The 23,311-nt window shown below is 41.6% G+C and overlaps 1 protein-coding gene across 1 annotated transcript in view; it reads left to right on the forward strand.

The window, feature by feature from the left end:
- The first annotated feature begins 6,191 nt into the window (after positions 1-6,191).
- OBSCN (obscurin, cytoskeletal calmodulin and titin-interacting RhoGEF) overlaps positions 6,192-23,311 on the forward strand; it is a 230,805-nt gene continuing 213,685 nt past the window's right edge. Inside the window, 4 exon segments of the mRNA XM_087917128.1 lie at positions 6,192-6,424; positions 14,165-15,296; positions 17,963-18,232; positions 22,109-22,369. Coding sequence (XP_087773254.1) covers positions 14,174-15,296; positions 17,963-18,232; positions 22,109-22,369 — 1,654 coding nt within the window. The 5' untranslated portion in view covers positions 6,192-6,424; positions 14,165-14,173.

Consider the following 23,311-nt stretch of genomic DNA (forward strand, 5'->3'; position numbering starts at 1 on the left):
TTGTCCCAAAGGCGAATCCACTGGAATAGGTTTGCTGCCTTTGTCAAATCTTCCCTGTCCCGGACAGGCTTCTTCCAGGTCTCCAAGACCCTCACTTTGTCCTTTCCCCATTTCTATTCTTTCAGGCTCCCAGAGCCTTGACTCACCAGTCCCAGTCCTCCAGCAAGCGCTGGATTCTCCCAGAGAGTTTAAGGACCTCTCTTCCTAGCTCCCAATCCTCCAGCAGGCGCTGGACTTTCTTCCAGAAGAAAATTTAAGGACGTGCCTTCAATTCTACTTCTATTGAAAAGGAACAAATTTACCTGATCACCCAGGACCCTCCTCGGGTTTTGCGGATGTGCGGGCGTCCCCGACTCAGGCTTCTATATGGTCCCAGACCATTTCTCCCGACGGTACCGTCACTCTATCACTCTATCTCTCGAAGTCCGGTCGGCCACAATTTTCTCTCTGGGTATTCGGATTCGGAGGCTCCTGGGACTTCTCAGCGATCGGGGAGAAGGGTGTCTCTAAAGGAGACTGAGTGGCCACAACTCACCTGTCCCCAAACGCCGAGGATCGCCGTGAAGCCTCTCCCCTGGCTCGCCAGATTGTCAGATTGCCTTCACACAAACATCGACACGACACGGATCTTTGTTCAGATTGCTTTTATTCTTACGATTCTGCAGAACGGGTTCACATCCAAGGCAAAAGATGGAACCCCGAACACAGTTACACTCATCTTTTTATACTCTTTTTACAAGGAACTAACGTTACAATGATTCATCTTAAAACAGGTTACAGTTGCTTCTTTGTGGTTAAAGGTGTTTCAATAACTGTCACAATCCCTCCTTGGAAAACTACTTCCTCTAGAAAGTTTACTGGAATATACTTTTGAAACACAGCTTACAAAATGAGGTCTGATCATAAAGTAATATTCTGATCAAAAATGGCATGAAATGGCTTTACTCTTGTTCACTTTTCACAATAATGATTGGATAACTTCTTTCATTTAATCACTAATTTTCAAAATTGGCAAGTTGAAGTTGTGTGGATTTCAACGCCAGAATCCCCAATGATCTATAATTGGGAATAGATAATTACAAAAGTTGAGTTTTTCTAAAACTTTATAGTCAACTAGCTCTATACCTGTGCTTCACTACAAAACTATGTGATTGGGCTTAGTTTTTGAGAGGAAAATAAGGGGAAGAATTGTGCCTCTGCCTACCAGCATCCATTGGTATTCATCTGGCTAGCATCCGGTCAGTGTGTGAGAGTTGAGGGCTGTTTGGTTAAACATGGAAACTGAAACGGTATTTGCTGTGTGAGCAAGGAGACAGCAAGGAGCTAGCATATGGCTTAGCTCAATTGTTTTGTATTAAAGCTGGTAGCTGCTGTGAAACTAAAACCGAAACTGAAACTGAAACTCCTCTGCTTGTGTTTTGCATTTGGAACAGATTTCTTTTCAGGTGGGGAGCGGGGGTAGAACTCCTTAGCATCAGAGCATGTTAATAAGAATATAGGAAATACTAATGCTCTGGTGGTCATTTCGAAAAATCCTTTCTTAATGAGCACCTAGAACAGTGGTGAGCTTATGGCACATATGCCACAGATGACATGCAGAGCCATTTGTGCTGGCACGCAAGCCGTAGGCAAACTTACTTCCCTGTGCATGCGCGCGCCTCCCAGCTGATTTTCGGCCTGTTTGAGGCCTTTTTCAGCCTCCCAGAGGCTCGAGAAAGCCTTTGCAGGCTGAAAAATAGGCCCGTTTTGTCGCTTCCTGTATTTCCGGAAATACTGGAAGTGACAAAACAAGCCTATTTGTCAGCCTGCAAAGGCTGCAGAAGCTTTCCTCAAGCCTCTGGGAGGCTGAAAAAGGCCTCAAATGGGCCAAAACTCAGCTGGGAGGTGCAGTGTAGGTAAGGGGGCAGCAAGGCGCAGAGATTTCACATGCATATGCAGGAGATATGGGAAGATGCACAAATTGCCTTCTGGGTGCTGGCACGCAAGCGCTCCTGCACAAGCGTGCACACAATTTTTGGAACAGGAGCCCAAAAAAGGTTAGCCACCACTGACCTAGAAGCCAAGAGGAACATTTGGGCCAAATTTCAAGTTTGTAGGCTTTAGGGTTCTGGAGATTTTGTGATGATGCGTGAGTGGTATTTCGCTTTTATATACATAGATTCAGAACATATTGCATTGTATCTACCAACAATTAAGGATCTTGTGTTTTGATTATTGATCAAAATGGAATTGGGTTGGATTCTTAAAGCTGCACAATTCTTTTTTTAACCTCTCTGGTGACTTTCTCAGCAATGGAGGCCAGATCTCACCTCTTGGTATTTGTACTGATTGGTATTGGTATTGTATTCCTCGACTTACAACCAAGACATTTGTTAGGTGAGTGTTTCTCCTTTTTACAACTTTTCTTGCCACCGTTGTTAAGTGAATCACTGCAGCTGTTAAGTTAGTGGTAGTGGTGGCTTCTAAGTGGACCTGGCTTCCCCGTTGGCTGTGCTTGTCAGATCATAAAAGTTGATCACATGACCCTGGAAACTGCAACCATCATAAATATGAACCGGATGTCAAGCATCTAAATTTTGATCTCATGACCACGGGGATGCTTTTTCAGCCTCCCAGAGGCCTGAGGAAAGCCTTTGCAACGGTCCTAAGTATGAAAAACAGGCATCAGTCACTTTTCAGTGCCGTTGAACTTTGAACGGTCACTATACTATATTGATCCGAATCAAGATGCCCTTTATTCAATTTGAACTTGAGCTGTTGATCAGTACGTGTGAATTACATGTACAGAAGTAGTCCTCGTGTTACGACTTGTTACGGACATCCGTAAAACAGGTCAATTTGCCGTTCGTCCTGGTTATCGTCCAACATGATAATATGATTGCTATTATGAGGAAGGTTGATCATGAATCCTGAAAAAAAAATATTAAAACTGAAGTATAAAATTAAAGTGTAGTGCAGAGGTGTCAAACTCATGGCCCGGGGGCCAGATCTGGCCCACAGGGTGCTTAGATCTGCCCCGCGTGGGCCCCCTGTGGAAACAGCAAAGTGCCAGTGAAAACGGAGCTCCATCCACGGCTCTCCCGAGCTCCGTTTTCGCTGGCAGAGGGCTGCAGGAGGCTATCGCAGCTGAAAACACAGCTCAGGAGCCTGTTTTTGCTGGCAGAGCGCTTGGGCTGCCAACATGAATGATGTTGAGCTGGCCACGCCCACTTTGGCCACACCCACACTGCCCTCCAAAGTCAAACACAACCCTGATGTGGCCCTCAATTAAATTGAGTTTTTGACACCCCTGGTGTAGTGCGTTTACATTATTACGCACTTAAAAACATTCCTTGTGAAGGCCACTAGTGTTCATTTGTGTTATAAATTTAAATTGCCGTGCTTTCATGCAAAGTTATTATTCCCTCTAGGAGTAATTCTAAATGGTTGCTGGAAAGTACTTAAAACAATTAAAATATTTAAGATCTGAAGGACTGGAATTCTATCTTGTAATAAATTAAGGATGGAGTAGGTAGTCTTTGACTTACAGCAGTTCATTTAATGACCATTCAAAGTTCAAAAAGTGACTTGTAACAGTTTTTCACACTTACGACCGTTGTAGCATCCCCATGGTCATGTGATCAAAAGTAACAACTGGCTCATATCTATGACAGTTGCATTGTCTCGGGATCATCATGGGATCCCCTTTTGTGACCTGACAAGCAGAGTCAAGGGGGAATCTGGATTCACTCAGCAACCATGTTTATGACTTAAGAGATGCAGTGATTCACTTAACAACCGTGGCAAGAAAAGTCATCCCATGGGGAAAAACTAATAACAAACATCTCACTTAGCAACAGAACTCTTATGGTGGTCATAAGTCGAGGATTATTCCAAAAAAAAAATTAAGGGGAAGGTTTTATCATTTATCAAATGTTGCAATCTTTTTTGTGCACCCACAAAATCCTTTTGAGGGATTTTTTTAAAAATTCTTTTTATCTTCTTTCATGCCACTCGTATGGCCGGAGAGATATAAATTATGCACAAACGAGTGGTGGGATTCAAAACTTTACTACCGGTTCTGTGGGGGGAGCTTGGTGGGCTGGCATGGCATTTATAGGCGTGGCAGGGGAAGAATACCTCAAAATCTCCCTTCCCTTCCCACCCACTAACCTGCTTTCCAGCTCCATTCTCCTGTGCAGGGCAACCAAAGAAGACCCATCCAATCAGCTGGGACTCAATGGGAGGCGGAGAATCGATGGGGGCGGGGCCAGTCAGAGGTGATATTTGCCGGTTTTCCAAACTACTCAAAATTTCCACTACTGGTTCTCCAGAACCGGTCAGAACCTGCTGAATTCACCACCTCTGGCACAAACCACGTGAGAAGAGAAGAGATATAAAGAGAATTAATTTGATAAGTCAGGAAAGAAAAGTGGGTTCCTGGTGCTACAATGAGAGATCGTGGGTCTGTTCCAAGCTGGGAAAAAGGCTCTGGAAATAAAATGGAGGCTGCTTTAGAAAGAAGGTTTATTTATGAGCAGAACAACAACAGCATACAGTTCTGGGACAACTGACAAAATGGCTGAATTAGTGGATGGATCTTTATAGGTTTCTGGGGTGTTTTGTGTTTGAGTTGCTCCGTGTGTGTGTGTGTGTGTTGTGCAATATCGTCATCTTTATGTCTTTTACTATTTCAATGGTGGTGGGTTAATCCTATGTTCTAAAAGTCACATCCTGTCCTTTTTAATCCCACCAGCTGGAGCTGGAGGCGTTTTGTTAATGAACAGGCTGGCATGGATTTCTTAATGGGCACAAAATCTCCATCTCCAAAGACTTCAGGCATCTGCTGGAGGCTGTTTCCTAGATCAGGAAGGCTGGGGCTGCTTTCTGCCTTTAACAGCATGTTTTCTCTGTTTGGGGAAATATTCTGTCCTCCTATTAAAAATAAAGAATATTTTAATCTGGGGAGTGGGGGGCTTCTTACAAGTCTAATTTTATTTATTTTTATTAAGATTTTTAATTTTCATTTGTTATTAACTTGGGACCTAGCAACTTACAGGGAACGTAGAAGTGGTCTGCGGTTTGTTTCTTACTCTCTAGAGTTATTGTTTTCCCTTAATATTTATTGGATCATCTTGGTTCTATGGAAAAAACAGTTTAAAAGCCCCCAAGGGAATAAGAAGGTTTTCTGACATTTGCTGCTCAGGTCCTTTCTGGTCCTGTCAATCATGAAAATCTCCACCTGTCTCTTTGCACACATCATACAAGCAAGCAGAACAACTTGTGCAAGCAAGCAGATTTTTCTGGGTCTTTTAACCTTCCTAACTTCACAGTGTCCTTGTTACCAGAATCACAGAATAACAGAGTTGGAAGGGTCCACCCTCCCTGCTCAGGCAGGAGACCCTATCCCATTTCAGACAGGTGGATGTCCAATCTCGTCTTAAAAATCTCCAGTGTTCGAACATCGACAACTTCTGGTGGCAAGCTGTTCCACTGGTTAATTGTTCTCACTGCTAGGAAATTTCTCCTTTGTTCTAGGTTGCTTTTCTCCTTGATGAATTTCCATCCATTTTGCTTCTTGTCCTGCCTTCAGGTGCGTTGGAGAATAGAATCATAGAATAACAGACTTGGAAGGGACCTTGGAGGTCATGTAGTCCAACCCCACTGTTCGAGCATTCTTATACCGTTCCGGGCAAATGGCTCTCTTCAAAACCTCCAGTGTTTGGAGCACCCACAACTTCTGGAGGAAAGCTACAGATCGATCATTCTCATTGCTAAGAAATTTCTCAGTTGGTTGTATCTTTCTTTGATAATCTTCCATCCGTTGCTTCTTGTCCCGCGTTCAGATCCTTCAGAGAACAGGCTGTTCCCCACTGTTCTCTGTGACAGCACCTCAATTTTTTTGAAGATGTCTAGTCCTCTTCTTCTTCAGACTAGAGAGTCCCGGTTTCCTGCAATTGTTTAGCCTCCAGCAATCTTATCCCACACTAAGTCAAGCTAGCAACGCCCCGCCAGGGCTGGCTCAGCAGCGCCCACTCCTCAACCGCAGCCTACGTGATGCCTTTTGAGGCACCGGCAGGAGAGACGAAATTTAATCTGCCTACCAACTGACACCTAGGACTATTTTGGAGATGGACAGCCGTGAGAGGATCACGTCAGCAAACCAACATGACTGGTGGAGACAGTTCAAGGGAGGAGCTGGGTCTCAGCTAAAGCCAGGGGTCATCACAGCAAGAGTCTGGGGGCTTTTGCCTTCTGCGCATCCCCAACCTCACTGGGGTTTCTGTTTTCTTCGTCCCCGGGGGGTGGGGGCTGGGAGGGGGAAACGGGGTGCCCTGAACCCTCCTAACCTCCTCTCCACCGTCTTCTGGATGGTTACTGAAATTGGCAAGAATCTGTCCATCGTCCCAATTAAAGAGGCTTGAAAAAAAAAGACCCCAGCCAGGTAAGGTCCTTCGATTTCACTCTGGACAGGACAGACCAGAGAATGGTGGCTTCTTGAGAAAAAGGCTCTGGTTTTTATCTCCACCTCCCTACCCGTTTCCATGTTGGCTTGTAAGGCTGAAAGTCAAAAAAAAATAAAAATCCCTTTTTGATTTTCAACCTCAGGATATCAATAAAAGAGTCGGAAGGAGTTTTGGAAGTCGTCTAGTTCAACCCTCTGCTTATACCGTTTCAGACAAATCGAAGGCTGAACCTCGGTCTGTTTGTTTTCCTTGAGCAAGGCCAATTCAAACCAGGCAGGATTTTAAATGTCGGTTTAAAAATAGAATAACTTGGATTTCATGGGGGTTGAAGCAGGAAAATGCTCTTTTCGGGTTGTATGGAGTTGGGAATAAGGCATCGATTTTTTAAGGCTTGGCTTTTCCTTCCTAAATAAGGAAGCATTTTGCAAAAAAATCCTGCGTCGGGTGAAAATCCAGATTTCAGCATGCGGGCAATTCTAAGTATTAAATCTCCTCTGCTTATTCTCCTGCCTCCAGCTCTCAGCTTGAATTTCTCCTAGGGAGCTTTGCAAAAAAAGATAGAACTGGACAGCTGAGGCTATTTTAAGAGCTATCGGTCAGTGATCAGGCCTGGCTGGAATGGAGGGGCTGAGTCGTGTTTGCTTGTTATATACAGCCTGGGGATCAATAGGCCTTTAAAAAAACAAACACCTTTATTTAGCTGAAGAGAGCATTGCATTGCGTGGAATCTACTTTGCAAGATTTGATTGCAATAGAGATTATTCCTTTGAAACTTTCCAAGCAGACGGGGGAGTTGTTTTTCTAAAAATATATTTGCAGGCAGTCCTCGATGTACAGCAGTTCGTTTAATGGCTGTTCGAAATCACAATGTCACTTAAAAAAGTGACTTATGACCATTTTTCCATAGTTACAACCATTGTGCTTTCCCATGATCAAAATTCAGATGCTTAGCAACTACCATTGCAGGATCCTGGGGTCTCCTTTTGCGACCTGACCAGCAAAATCAAGCCAGATTCGCTTAACAACTAAGTAACATATCAACTGCAGAGATTCACTTAACAACTTTGGGAAGAGAGGTCATAAAATGGGGCAAAATCCACTTAATGTCTCACCTAGCTTGGGCTCAGCTGTGGTCCCAAGTTGAGGACCAACTGTACTAAATGTAGATTTGAGTTTCCTATTGGGAAGGGAGTTGGCATAGCTTCATTTTATTATTATTATTATTATTATTCCCTGGTGACAGTAGAGCCCTGCGAGGTAGGACAGGCGAAGAAAGGGGAAAAATGTGACTCACCCAAAGTCACTGCGACTGTTGTGGGTTGAGGGTAGACTTGATCTGGGTGGCCCCGGAGAGGCTTTTGGGGTCCTACAATTTGGTGTGTGTAATCATGATGGTTTTAAATTTGTTGGATATAAGGGGTGTTTATCTGGAGATTTTTTTTGTACCTTAAAAAACAATTACTTGAATATACATTATCCTCGATTTACAACCATTTATTTTGTAGCCAGACTTACAACAGCCATGAAACAAGAGACTTACAACTGGTCCTCACTTTTACGACAGTTGGCAGCATCCCCATGACCATGTGATTAAAATTCAGGTGTTTGGCAACGGGCGTCATGCCCGGGTCACAAGATCGCCACTTGCAACCTACCCAGCCAAAGCCCAGTCAATGGGGGAAGCTGGATTCACTTAATGACTGCATGATTCACTTAACAACTTCAGGGATTTACTTAACAAAAGGGGTTAAGCAGGTTGTAAAAGCAGGCGTGCCTCATGAAGTAATCATCTTCCTTAGTGGTGGACCTTCTGGTCTCAATTGTGGTCATAAGTCGAGGACTACACATAGATATATTAGGCTAAAAAAGATTGGCCCTCATTAGGTTTGAATAATCTCTGTATTATGTTTACAGAATGCAGGCCGGTAAGCTCAGCATGCATTTAAAAAAATAATTTTATTTTATTTTTTATTTTAGTGCAGTTGTCCACCAACACAACTGAAGCAAAAATTTATGTTGCTAAGCAAGGCAGTTGTTAAATGAGCTTTATCCCTTTTTTGGTGACTTTTTTGTTGTTAAGTGAACCCTGCAGTTGTTAAGTTAATCACACGGTTGTTAAGTGAATCTGGCTTCCCCATTGACGTTGCTTGTCAGATGGTCGCAAAAGGGGATTACTTGACCCCAGGAGGCACTGCGACCATCATAAGTATGAGTCAGTTGCCAAGCATTTGAATTTCGATCACGTCACCAGGGGGAAGCTGCATAGGATGTGACTGTGAAAGACGGTCATAAGTCACTTTTTTAGTGCCGTTGTAACTTAGAACCACCACTAATGAACAGTTGTGCATTGAGGACTGCAAAACATTATGTTGTATGACCATTGCTGTTTCGTTTTGTGTAATGCTTGCGGCGTTTCTGTGTGACAGAATGCTGATTGACTTGTCCTTCTTGCTTATCCCATGAGGAAAAATACTCTTCATATGCTCAGAGACACCCTCTTCTCTAAGTAGCTGGATGGTTCCGAGAAAGGCTATTGCAGTTTGCAAGACAAACAATTTTGTGTTTGTAGGATTCTCGAATATTTCATTTTGTTTAGCAAGAGAAAATTTGCACGATAAAAGTAGGAGAATAAAAGCAAGATTATGACTACTTTTCCTGAATCGCTACAGCCCATCCTCGATGTACAACCAAGGTTATGACCGTACGTTTTATCGCTAAGCAAGGCGGTTTTTAAATGAATCGGGCTTGAGTTTACGATGTTCTTTTGCCCTGGTTGTTAAGTGAATCACTACAGTCACTAAGCAAATCATGTGGTTGTTAAGTGAATCTGACTATCCCCATTGGCTCTGCTTGTCGGAAGCCACCAGGGAACGTTTGCAAATGGTGATCTTGTGACCCTGGGGCGCTGTAACTGTTGTAAGTGGGAGGCTATTGTAACTTCAGATTGTCACTAAACTAGTGGTTGTAAGTTGAGAACGACCTGTGCAGGTAGTCCTCGACTTACAACAGTTTGTTTAGTGACCGTTCAAAATTACAACGGCACTGAAAAAAGGGACTTGTGACACTTATGATGGTTGGCATCCCCACAATCAAGTGATCCAAATTCAGAGGCTTGGCGACTCTCATATTTATGATAGTCGCAGTGTCCCGTGGACATGTGATCCCTTTTGTGACCTTCTGACAAGCAAAGTCAATGGGGGAAGCCAGATTCACAAGCATGTCACTCACTTAACAACTGCAGTGATTCATTTAACAAGCGTGGCAAGGAAGGTCATAAAATGGGACAAAATTCATTTAACAAATGTCTTGCTAGCAACAGAAATTTTGGACTCCATTGTGGTTGCAAGACGAGGACTATTTGTACTGAATTCCTAACTCTCACCATTATTTATTTGCCAAAAAATTATCAGAGGTCAAGAACAACTGATTTTTACGCCCTTTTTTTGCCAGGATTGTTAAGGGAATCCATGTAGTCTGTAAATGAATAACGTGGTTAAGATAGATTAGGAAAAAGTACCACTCCCTATTGCAATGGGCTGTCAAAATCTGCAAGATGGCGGACCCAGCGTTGCAAACGTCCATTCACCATGCAGTGTCCACCATCTTGTAGATTTTGACCTTGGTGGCCACTGACTTTTTAATCCAGGGTGGCTAAATCTGTCTTAAATCTGGATTTGACTCAAAAAAGTAAGGCAAGAATTACAAGTTTAGTAAAGGACTCCAGGCCAGATCTGTCACTGGGGTGGAAGCGGGTTTGAAGTTTGCAAACAGATGGAAACACCATATGGGTTGGATGGTATGAAATGGAGGCGGGGGAGAAGGGTGGGGGGGCGATGACAAAGAACGGTGATGGAGGGCGGGGCTTGGTCAGGAGGAGAAGACAGCTGGGACCCACTCATCAGGATTGTAGGAAGTAGCACAGGGCACACCCTTTGCATTACAACTTGTGAGCAGATGGGGGAAAGAAATTTGGATTTGGCTGAGAGGTTTGAACCTGTGTTGAAAGTAGAACCGAGCTTTGGAGTACAACAATGAGGCTGATAGGGGTGGTAGCCATCTTGACTTTTTTGACTGCACCTCTGGATAGCCCTGACTGCTGGACTTTCTTTCTTTCTTTCCTTCCTTCCTTCCTTCCTTCCTTCCTTCCTTCCTTCCTTCCTTCCTTCCTTTCTTTCTTTCTTTCTTTCTTTCCTTTTTCCTTCCTTCCTTCCCTCCTTTCTTTTTTTCTTTCTTTCCTTCCTTCACTCCCCCCTCTTTCTCTCTGCCCCCTCCCTCCCTTCCTCCCCCCACTCTCTCTGTGTCATCTACCTATTATCTAACCCTATTATCTCTCTCTCCATCCTTCGGGTGTCTTGGCTGGCTGGGGAATTCTGGGAGTTGAAGTCTACCTGTCTTCCCATAGCCAAGTCTGAAAAGCACTGGAAGGTAAGGTGAAAGGAATTAACCTAAAATTAGCGGTTCTTTCAACAAGAGGCAACATGCAGAATAATTCTTTGAACTTCCTATTTATAACCTAACTGTAGCTAAATAAAGTGGAATTTTGTGACAATCGTAAATCAGGTCATCCACATGACAGACTTGATTTTATGATCTTTTCTGCAACGGTCACTTAGTGGATCATGGTAAAACAGGATCATGTGATTATAGAATGACTGGAAATGGCTGAGGGACCAAAGTCATGGAGGCTTTCAGAACTTCAGAACTGAGTCATAGGAACTGCCAGGGAAATCTGACATAACTTTGAGGGGCTGCTAAGCAACTGGTTGTAAGTCGAGGACTACCTGCCCATAGAGATGTGGATTGTATCCATGTTTATTGCACCCAAAGGCTTCCTGCGACCCCTGCTGATTACACGTAGTCCGTGATTGACAGCCACAGTTGGCACCAAAGTGCTTGTTAAGTGAGTCACATCTGCTTTTACGACCTCTTATGTCATGGTTCTTAAGCGGATCACTTGAAGCTGTTTTATGTATCTTGCAGTCATTAAGTGAGTGTGATTTCTCCCCTTATTTTGCTTGTGAATGGTAATCACATGACCCCGGGATATTGCAACCATCATAAACCCTGGCCAGTTGCCAAGCGCTGAAATTTTGATCATGTCACTGCGGGGAGGCTTGTAAGCATGAGGACCAGTTGTAAGTCACCTTTTTTCAGTGCTGTTGCAACTTTGAATGGTCCTTTAACAAGCAGTTGTAAGTTGAGGACTATCTGTATTTTCTCCAACCTAGGAAAAGAATGGCTACAGATCCTAGTTGTACAGATAAAATGAACCTTGGTATTCTACTTGATCATAATATTCTACTTCTTTTTTTTTCCCAAAAATTATATTAATTTTTAAAAAACAAACATATACAAACAAAACACAAAACATGAAAAACATAAAACATCTTTTTTGAAAGCAGCTTGATCCCGGGTTACATCTCTTCGTACAGACATAAATTCAAGTTGATGCTCACTTTTATATACCATTCCATATCTTATTACCATTCTACATTTTTTATATAGCTTCTCCCCTCTTTTCACTCTCTTAATTCTATTTTATTTATTTCATCTTAATTTAAATCATTATACTTATATCCTTTGTCTGTCCTGTTTCAGTTGTCTATTATCTTTTCTCATTAACACAAAATTTCTCCTGTTATCACTGATTGGAGTATGACGCCTTTATATCTTTCCCCTAAATTTAACACTTAATATAATACATAACTTTCATTCGGATTCTGCTTAGTACATTCTAAAACTATTTTAAGAAAAGAAAAAATTATAAATATATAGTATAATTAAAACAACAATCCATACCAATTGAACTCTATCATTAAAATTAATATTCATTTAAATCTTAAACATTTTACACATTCCTTTTCAAATGGGTATCATGCTTCTATGGGAACAGTTATACATTTTACGTAATTACTTCCTCCCCATTTCACTTATATTTTAAAACATTATATAATTAAAATGTTCCCATTCCTTCTTAGTTCAATTCTCTCATATTTCATTTCATTTATTTTGTTCAGGAAAAAAAAGTTTCACTGAATTACATTGAATATTTTATCCCATTTTATAATCATATGTTATTCCAATTTTCTAACATTATTTTTAATACAAATACAACAATACAGTCTTATGTACCTTTGCAGAATCTATTTTTCAGTTATATTTTACCCATTATCTCTAAATAAATCCTGTTTCTTTACATCTTGTTTCAAACCTTTGTAGCTTCTCTTCCCTTCCTTCCTCCCTTGCTTCTTCATTCTGCCCTTTTTACCCCCTTGTCTCTCCATCTCCATTTCCCTCTTCTGTATTCCTCTTTTCTGTTGCTTTCTAACATTATATCCACTTTTCACCTTATTTTTCCCTTTTTTGGTTGGTTTTTTAGGTCTTAAATTCTCCATTCTCTTTCCCCCCTTTCCCCTTTCTTCCCCAGATAAAGTTACTTGTTCATTAAAGATGGCTTCTTCTTTGTCCCAATCTTCTTGTTCTTATAGTTTCTCATATGTAGAAATTGCCATTTCTAAAAAATGAAAAATGGAGCTAAAAGAGCCCTTCCCTTCTTGTTCCTCTTCTTTATATTTTTTGAATTCCATTTTCAGTTCATCCACAAGTGATGCCATTGTGAAAAATTTTCTAAACAACCACCCAAGTGTTTTTAATCATTGAAATATAATTTCCAAAAGTCCCAGAGTCACCAAGCAGTCCAAATACACACAAGCTGTTTCATTTAACACTTTCTTCTTTTTTCACTGTCTCTTCCTGGGGCTACAATTCAGTTATAAAGTTCCAATTAAAATGTATCTTTTAGAAGTCTTGTTACAATTTAACTTTAGATTATTTTAAAATTCCAAGCAGTCTCCTCCAGCCAAATCTTACTCTTATTCTTTTCCTCTCCCTTCCTACTTACAGCAAGAAAAAGATTTTTCAGTGATCAGAAATCTTTATTGTCCCCTTGGCTTTAATTTTCCAGTTTAATTACCTGCTGATGCCAAAGTGGGTTTTTCCGATTTCTCATTTATCTGCTGTCACCATAAGGAAGGAGAGTAAGAAAAAACAAACTTTCCCTTTTCACTTTCATTCGCTGCTTCCGGATCTTCTTTGGGAGCGATGTATCCTTTTTTAAAATTTAAATTCCAGGGTATCTTGAATGTTGCTTCTCATCCCAGTCAGCCAAAACTTTCGTTTCTTAGCTTCCTCCTGCACATTCTTTTCCGGATGAGTGCTTCTTTGTGGTGGCCATTTCTGACCGCCGCTCTACCGCCTTTGGAAAAGGGAGTTAAGCCAGCTGGGGAGGGGAGATGTGGCTCCCCTCAAGCCTTGCTGGGTCTCCCCTATCTTCAGTCACCTCTACGGGGTGACTTAGCCCCGAAGCCAGATGGCTCGGGGCACTCCAGCAGTGAGCGCAAGCAGAAACCGCACACGATCGCGGATTCCTGCTACCGCCGAAGCCCTACAAACCGGAAGTTCCCATAATATTCTACTTCTTGATCCTGATGTTCTACAGGTTCTCCTCAACTTACAAACATGTATTTAGTGATCACGGGAATATACTGAAGGTCATAAGTGCAAGGACTTCTCACCTTTTTCCATGCTGTTGTAATTTCAAACAGTCACTCAATGAATAGTCATAGGACAAGGACTATCTGTACAACCTTTCATTAGTATCCACAAAATTCATTTTCTTGCTTTGGTGCTCATGTTTGCTGTTGTTCTTCTTCTTGTAGGCCATCAAGATGGATTACATTTCCTACAGTGGTGTGCCAAGGTTCTTGACGAGGCCCAAAGCCTTTGTGGTCTCCATGGGCAAAGATGCCACCCTGAGCTGCCAGATCATTGGCAACCCCATCCCATTGGTGAACTGGGAGAAGGACAAACTCCCCATCCAGACAGGAGGACGCTTCAAGATGGTAGAAGATGATGACCTTTATCGTCTCACCATTTACAACCTGAGCTTGGAGGACAGTGGTCAGTATATCTGCCGGGCCAGGAACACCATTGGGGAAGCCTTCGCCGCTGTCAGCATCAAAGTCGGCGAGCAGACCACGGTGACAGAATCGGCCCCATATTTCATCCAGAAGCCCACATCCATCCGAGTGATCATGGGTGAAGACGCCATGTTCAAGTGCATCGTCCAAGGTAGTCCTCCCCTCGCCATCAACTGGGAGAAGGACGGGAAGCATCTGGGAAAATTGTCAGACTCCAACCGGATCCGGATTGAATCCCAGGGCGAGAAGAATGCTCTGAAGATCCAAAATACTCATTTGGGAGACAGTGGGACCTACACTTGCCACGCAGAGAATCCTTTAGGATCCTCCAGTGCAGCTGCTGCGTTGATGGTAGATCTTCCAGATTCATACAGCCCAGGCAGCACGAGACACAGTATAGATGACATCAGTAGCAAGACCTCTCCGTTGTTGTCCCACATGCAGAAAAGACGAGAAGAAATCCGGAAGGGCGATTTGTCCAAAGTAGACTCCTTGATCTCCACTGAAGGACGGTCCAAACTTGGATTGAGCTTGTCCTTAGATTACGAACGGGCTGCTAATTTGACCTCCAAGGGACTCCGAGGCGATGGAGGTTCATATTATCGGGTCACCACCCGAAGTTTCACTGTCACCGAGGGCAAGCACGCCAAAATGAGCTGCTACGTAACCGGAGAACCCAAACCGGAGACAGTTTGGAAGAAGGACGGAGAGGTTATCATGGAGAGCCGGAGACACATAATTTACGAGGACGAGCAAGAGAATTTTGTCTTGAAGATCCTCTTCTGCAAACAGGTCGATAATGGCCTCTACACCTGCACAGCTTCAAATTTGGCGGGTCAGACCTACAGTTCTGTGTTGGTGACCGTAAAAGGTGAGTAGTCATAGATCCTCCATTGTGTCGCACAATGAGCTCCAGACCAGAGAATTTGGTAGGACAGACCTATGGTGGTTCATTGATAATCGTCAAAAGTGAGCAGCCATAGAATAGATCCTCCATTGTGTCGCACAATGGGCTCCAGACCACAATTTGGCAGGACAGACCTATGGTTCTTTGTTGGTGAATGTCAAAGGTGAGTAGCTGTAGCTCCACCTGTCTCCAATTTATCACCATTGAGAAACACTGGTAGAAGTTGTAAGGAAATACCCTCAGATCAGCAGTCAATTCAACAAAATCAGAATAATTCTCTTGACTTCCTATTTACAACAAATAGGTCGTTCTCAACTTATGATCACAAGTGAGCCCAAAATTTATGTTGCTAAACTAAACACAATTCCTCCCCCCATTTAATGACCTTTCTTGCCACAGTTGTTAAGCAAATCCCTGCAGTTGTTAAGTTAATAACATGGTTAATAACATGGTTGTGAATCTGACTCCTGCATTGACTTTGCTTGTCAGAAGGTCACAAAAGGGGATTGCGTGACCCCGGGACACTGCAACCGTCATAAATATGAGTCAATTGCCAAGTGGCCAAATTCCAAACACATGACCACAGGGAGGGAGCCATGGTTGTTATTGTGAAAAATGATCAGGAATCACTTTTTCCAGTGCCATTGTAACTTTGAACGGTTATTAAACAAATGGTTATAAGTCAAGGACAATATGTAGTAGTGTTTTTTTTTTAAGAACATTTAGCTTCACAACTAAAAGAAGACTGTTAAAGTATTTTTAAACTAGAAGAAATCTAATCCCAGGCATATCTTCAGCAGTAGTAGGTGCCAAGGAAGTAAACATGTTTCTTGGCTAGTTTTACAAGGAGATTGACATTAGCAGGGTGCAGATATTCAATTTTCATGTTCAGTTGGATGGTGATTTGATCCTGTGTAAAAATGGATCCTTAATCTCAAATCCATAATTCACTGACATTTTCTGAATCAAGATCCTTAAAGACATCTAAGTTTCAAGTAAGCACAGAAAGTAGTCCTTGATTTATGACCAGTCACTTATGTTCTGAAATTACAATAGATCCTAGGAAAAGCTACTTTGAACCTAGACTCCAAATTTTGATGTCCTCCCTCCTGGCTCACTTTGGGCGCTTGGCAACCAACCTGCTTTATGACCATTTTCAGCATCCCACGATTGTGATTTATGGTGGTTTTGCTGAAAATTTATATCTTTTTTAGAACAAAAAGACACCCTTAGTGCAGTGATCGCCAACCTGTGGGCTGTGAGAAAATTTTGGTGGGCCCCAGGACACCCCCCTCAAAGCAATTAATCCAGGCTGCGCAGGAACACAAGGCTGCGCCGCCCACCTGGCCCGCGGGAGCCCTCCCCACCCACTCACTCCTTACCCAGCAAACTTGCCTGCTAAATTGCTATTTTTCCTTTTCTTTTCCCCGACCATCAGCTGCTCTGTTGTGCCGGGAGATTTAGATTAGTTAGGAAGCAGGAAATGGTTGGATTTCTTGCTTTCTAGCTAGTCTTTAGATCTTCGGCTTTGCTTTTAAGCACAGCCAAACCTCCCTTAGGACTGAAGCTTCTATTATCCAGTGCAGACTCACGGCAAGCAAATTTTATGTGACAGGCTGAGCTAGCCGATGGCAGATAGATATATCACTGAATGATTCTGTGAGCAACTCCATCTGCCTACCTGCTTTGCCTGATTTTGGATAAAAATTGCTTTTTTTAATAAAAAATTCAATGTTTATATAAATATTTATAATGTTTACATATAAGCCATGTCCAGCCAGTCACATGACCACCAAACCACACCCACAAATTAGGCCATGCCCACAGAACTGGTTAGTGGTCCCTGGAATTTAAAATTATGAGTTTAGTGGTCCCTGAGGTCCAAAAGGTTGGCGACCTCTGCCTTAGTGGACTAAGTTTACTTTATGAGCGTATCATTCATTTAACGACTGTAGCAGTCTCTTGACAACCATCGGATTGATTTAATGACCACTCCAAATATATTGTAAAATTGGTGTGGTCACATGGTGTCCCGTTTAAACTTCATGATTTATGGTTGTAAGTACAGGTTCACTTATGGTTCATTTCTCGCAAGAAAAGGTCATACAATGGGGCAAAACTCACTTAATTATCTTGCTTAGCAATGGAAACTTGGAGCTTTTATGGTCATAAGATGAGGATTAACTGTACTGCTGTTCCACTTAATCGTAATGTTCTACTGATGTTCCACTTGATCATAATTTTCTATTGATGTTCTACTTGATCACAATATTCTATTGATATTCTACTTGATCTCAATGTTCTACATTTTCTATTTGATCTAAATGTTCTACAGATGTTCTACTTGATCAGAGTGTTCTATTGATGTTCTACTTGATTACAGTGTTCCATTGATGTTCCCCTTGATCATAATTTTCTACTGATGTTCCCCTTGATCATAACGTTACTCAATCATAACATTGTACTGATGTTCTACTGGATTTTAATGTTCTACTGATATTCTAGATCCTAATGTTCCACTAATGTTCTCCACGATCTTAATGTCGTTGAGAACAATCCACACTTGCTGTTTGTTGGTTCTTCAGTCTTGTGTCTTACCAAGTTCATTTTTCCATCTGGTTCTTCCCCAGAACCAAAAATACCTTTCAAGACAAAACTCCAAGATTTGGAAGTTCGGGAGAAGGACTCCGTGATCTTCTTGTGTGAAGTGCCCTGTTCTGATATAGAGACCACTTGGTTCAAAGAGGAGACCAGACTTCAACAGAATGACAAGTACAAGATTGAAGAAGATGGGATATGCCGCAAGCTCACCATTCAAAATGTCACCATGGATGATGATGCTGTCTATATTTGCGAGATGAAGGAAGGCAGCAGAACCATTGCTGAATTGAGCGTTCAAGGTAAATGAAGTCCATTGATCTTTCTCGGTAGGACTTCCTTCTACAGGTAGTCCTCAACTTATTACTGGTCACTTAGTGATCGTTCGAAGTTATGAACTGCCTGAAATAGGGGACTTACAATGCATATCTGATATTCCAATAGTCCCCTGTAACTGAAATGAGGCAATGATGCCAAAGTAGATATTATTATGGGTAGTCTTCAATTTACAACGATTTGTATAATAACCAAAATTACAATGTCACTGAAGAAAGTGACTTATGACCATTTTTCACACTTACAACTGTTATAGCATCCCCAGGATTACATGATCAAAATTCAGACATTGGCAACTGGTTTGTATTATGACAGTTGCAGTGTCTCGAACTTATCATGTTTGCAGCCTTCTGACAAACACTGGGGAAGCCAGATTCACTTAACAACTGTGTTACTAACTTAATAGCTGCAGTGATTTACTGAGCAACCGAGGCAAAACTCACTTAACAACTGTCTCTCTTAGTAATGGAAATTTTCAGCTCAGTTATGATTTTAAGTCAAGGACTATCTGTATTATTATTTACTGAATTTATTTGCTGCGCAACTTGCCACGAGAATTGGTGGTAAGTAAATTGAACTGGGAAATTGTGCAAGAACAAGCTCATTTAATAAATCCAGGATTTACCAACATATAATATAGGAACCATCTGTCCAAATTTACAAGTCACCATTTACAAGCTGCCACCACCACAGCTAAGAATCCTAAGAATTGGCGTTCACACATACGAAGGGTGCTCATGTTAGTAAAATCAATACTCAGATCCTCGCACTTATGACCATCACAGCATCCCCACAATCTCATGATCAAAATTTGGGCACTTGGCAAGCATACCAGGGTCACGTCATCTCCATTGGTGACCTTCCCAGCCAGCTTCCGACAAGCAAAGTGGGAAGCCGGATGTGCTTAATAACAATAGCATTTAGATTTGTATGCCGCTTTATAATGCTTTATAGCCCCTTCTAAGCGGTTTACAACTGTTAAGTGTTAACAATGGTTAATTGCAGCGATTCACTTAACAAACTTGGTGAAAAAAATTGCTAAACCAGTCACGATTCGCTTCATAACTCTTTTGCTTAATAGTAGTGCAAATTCTGTTCCCAATTGTGGTCGTAAGTCGAGGACTATCTGTTAATACCCGTTTAAAAAATAAAATCATTAAAGGCAACTCAGCTCTGACCTGCTAACAATTTTTAAGCAGAGATTAAGCTTCCTTAGTTGATAATTCCAGGGGTGAAACGCAAGACCCCTGTGGCAAAGCACTAGTTATTTAAGAGGGTCATCCATGCCTGTTTGCATCCAAGGTCGAAGGAGGTCATCCGAGGAATTTCTGTAACCTGAGTTCAGGTCATGATGCTTGCCAAGCATTTGAACGGATTGCATAAAACTTATGTCGATGCCTTTGAACTCTGCAGCACATGCAGGTCTTCATCTGTTTAGTGACCATTTGAAGTTACAACTGTACTGAAAAAATGACCATTTTTCACACATGGCCATTGCAACATCCCCAGGGTCACACGATCAAAATTCAGATGCTTGGCAACCGACTCATATTTATGATGGTTGCAATGTCTCGGGGTCACGTGATCCCTTTTTGCAACCGGCTGGCCAGTCAATGGGGAAGCCAGATTCACTTAACGACCAAGCGACTAACTTAACCATTGGAAGGGGTTCACTTAACCAACATGGCAAGAAAAATGGTAAAATGAGGCAAAACTCGCTTAACAAATTTCTCACGTAGCAGCAAACATTTTGGGCTCAGTTGTGATCATAAGTTGAGTACTGTCCACTTTACAAGCCAGGATTAGGAAGGTAACCTGGTTTGCCTTTAGTCAATCTATCTCTGTGTTTTTTGCTGGGCGGCTTCGCTGCAAAAACGCATTAGAGAAATGCAAAAAGGAGGAAATTTTGGGTTTTCTGAGACTGATTAATAGCCCTGGGATCTTCTGGGTTCCCACCCAAATGAATTTTTGAGATCCACTGAGGCTGATGATGGACTGTTCCCAGCTCTGAGGTTTAACCGCAGTGCACTTGACACAAAAATATGCAATAAAGTCAATGTAAATTTCCATCCACTGTGAGTATCTTATTATAATTAAATTTAATAGGGGCCCCGTGCAGTGAGCCAGAACAACCATTATAGTTGATTGATGGGAAAGGTCTGGCTCCCGCGTGAGGCAATCTGCGCTGTGATTGGTTGCTGTGGGTGTGGAGGGGGCGTTCCCTTTTTTCCCACCTTTTTCTTCGATGTGCCCTGCAATTTACCTCATGAAGCTCCTGTTTGTCTGACTTTGCGGTATACGGAGACGGAAAATATATTTATTTATATAATACTACAAGTTCGGATCAGCCTCTCTGGTTTCACCTGGAAACCTGCTGCACGATGCCCTGAGAAGCTACATAAATCTGTCATCTGTCTTTCTATTTATCTATCTATCTTTCTATCTATCTATCTTTCTATCTATCGATCTAGTCTATATCTATCATCTATCTCTATCAATCTATTATCTATATCTATCTATCATATATCTATTATCTAGATCAATCTCTATTATCTATCTATCTATCTATCTATCTATCTATCTATCTATCTATCTATCTATTATCTATCTATCCATCTGTCTGTCTGTCTACTTATCTATCGATCTATTATCAATCTATTATCTATCTATCTATCTATCTATCTATCTATCTATCTATCTATTATCTGTCTATCTATCTATCTATCTATCTATCTATCTATCTATCTATCTATCTATCTATCTATCCATCCATCCATCTATTATCAATCTATTATCTATCTATCTATCTATTATCTATCTATCTATCTATCTATCTATCTATCTATCTATCTATCTATCTATCTATCTATCTATCTATCTATCTATCTATCTATCTATCTATCTATCTATCTATCTATCTATCTATCTATCTATCTATCTATCAGTCTGTCTATCTGTCTGTCTGTCTATCATATCTATCTATCTATCTATCTATCTATCTATCTATCTATCTATCTATCTATCTATCTATCTATCTAGCTATCTAATCTTCTGTTTATCCAATTATATCTCTTCTTTCTCTCTCCACTCCTCATATATCTATTCATCTATGTATTTCTCCTTGTCTCTCTCTTCCTGTGTATCAGTTCATGTAGCTATCATCTGTCTATCCAATTAGCCACCCATCCATCCATTTATCTATCTATCTGTCTACCTCCCTTATCTGTCTATTTCTCTCTCTCTCTCAATCTCTCTCTCAATTCATGTATTTGAATAGAATAGAATAGAATAGAATAGAATAGAATAGAATAGAATAAACAGAGTGGGAAGGGACCTTGGAGGTCTTGTAGTCCAACCCTCTGCTTGGGCAGGAAACCCGACACCACTTCAGACAAATGGTTGTCCAATCTCTTCTTAAAATCTTCCAGCGTTGGAGCATTTACAGCTTCTGGAGGCCAGAAGTTCCACTGATTAATTATTCTGCCAGGAAATTTTCTCCTTAGTTCTAAGTTGTTTCTCTCCTCGATGAGTTTCCACCCGTTGCTTCTTCTCGTGCCCTCAGGTGCTTATCTATCCAATTTACTCATCTATCCACATCTCTCTCTCTCTCTCTCTCTCTCTCTCTCTCACACACACACACACACACACACACACACATCTTCCTCTCTGGCCTTTCACATATCTATTGCTCTATTTAATTATCTATATGTGTCTGTCTCCCTCCCTATCCATCTACAGTATATCTCGATATACCTCCCCCTACCTAAACGTAGTATTTCTAAGCGTGGAGCTTTTAATGTGAGTTGACTAAAACTAAGGATCCCATCTCTATTTATCAACAGGCAACATTATCAAGAAACTGCCAAGGAAGACCGCTGTCAGTATAAAAGACACTGCCGTGTTTTCGGTGGAACTGGAACAGAAGTGCGAGAAGTTCCGATGGTTGAAGAATAAGGAAGAATTAAAACCCAGCAGCCGCGTTTCAATCTCCTCCGCAGACAGGGAATACACCATGATCATCCGGGATTGTCAAATGGAAGATGGAGGAGAGATTGTCTTTGTGGCTGATGAATGTAGAACATCCACACAATTTACTGTCTCCGGTGAGAGTGATTCCCCCCCTGCCCCCCCCATGTGTGCAAGGAGTTTGTTTCTCCATATTTATTACTTACACATTGCAGACTTCTTCTGAAGATCTTAGATGCTTAATGGCGTGCAAATACAGGTAGTCCTTGACTTACGACCACAACTGAGTTTTGTTTATACATAGATAGATGAGAGGTAGATGGTACATAGAGATAGATAGGTAGGTAGGTAGATTGAAAGGCAGTTAGGAAGACAGATAGATACCAGACGACAGATATACAGGTGCAATTCAGAAAGCATTCAGACTCCCTTCACTTTTGTCAATTTTGTTATGCTGCAGCCTGATTCTACAGCTGTTGAAATGTACATACATTTCTAAAACCCTGTTTTCATTTTGTCATTCAGGGATACTGATGGTAGATTAATGAGAAAAAAAAATGAAATTTAACAACTGTAGAATCAGGCTGCATAATGAAAGTGAAAGGAGTCTGAATGCTTTCTGAATGCATTGTACAGATAGACGGATAGACGGACAGACAGACAGATAGACATGTACATCGATAATAGATGATAGATTAGCTAGATAGCGAGTGAGCGAGAAATAGAGGGAGGGAGGAAGGAAGGGATAGCTAGATACAGTTTTGTCCCATGGAAATTCTGGTCTCGTTTGTGGTCTTGAGTACCTGTATAGAAGAACGATGAAGCTTATGATAATCCATCAAATCTTGGGAGGCAAGATTGATCCCTTAAACCAAAAACCTGGTTTAAAAGGTTCTTGGGATCAGGCGGGGTCAATTATCCAGATCAGTGGCACAGCCAAACCATGAGAGAAACCCAAGGCATCAGCCCTGTAGTGATAAAGCCATTTGACCCAATTTGATCCCCAGAACATGCTTGAAAATCCTAAGCGGAACACAGCACCAGTCAATTGCCACCGATTTCTTGCACTCAGCAGACAT

The sequence above is a fragment of the Pseudonaja textilis genome, chromosome Z, assembly GCF_049901715.1.
Source record: "Pseudonaja textilis isolate UNSWEBS1 chromosome Z, rPseTex1.2, whole genome shotgun sequence".
Taxonomy (NCBI): Eukaryota; Metazoa; Chordata; class Lepidosauria; order Squamata; family Elapidae; genus Pseudonaja; species Pseudonaja textilis.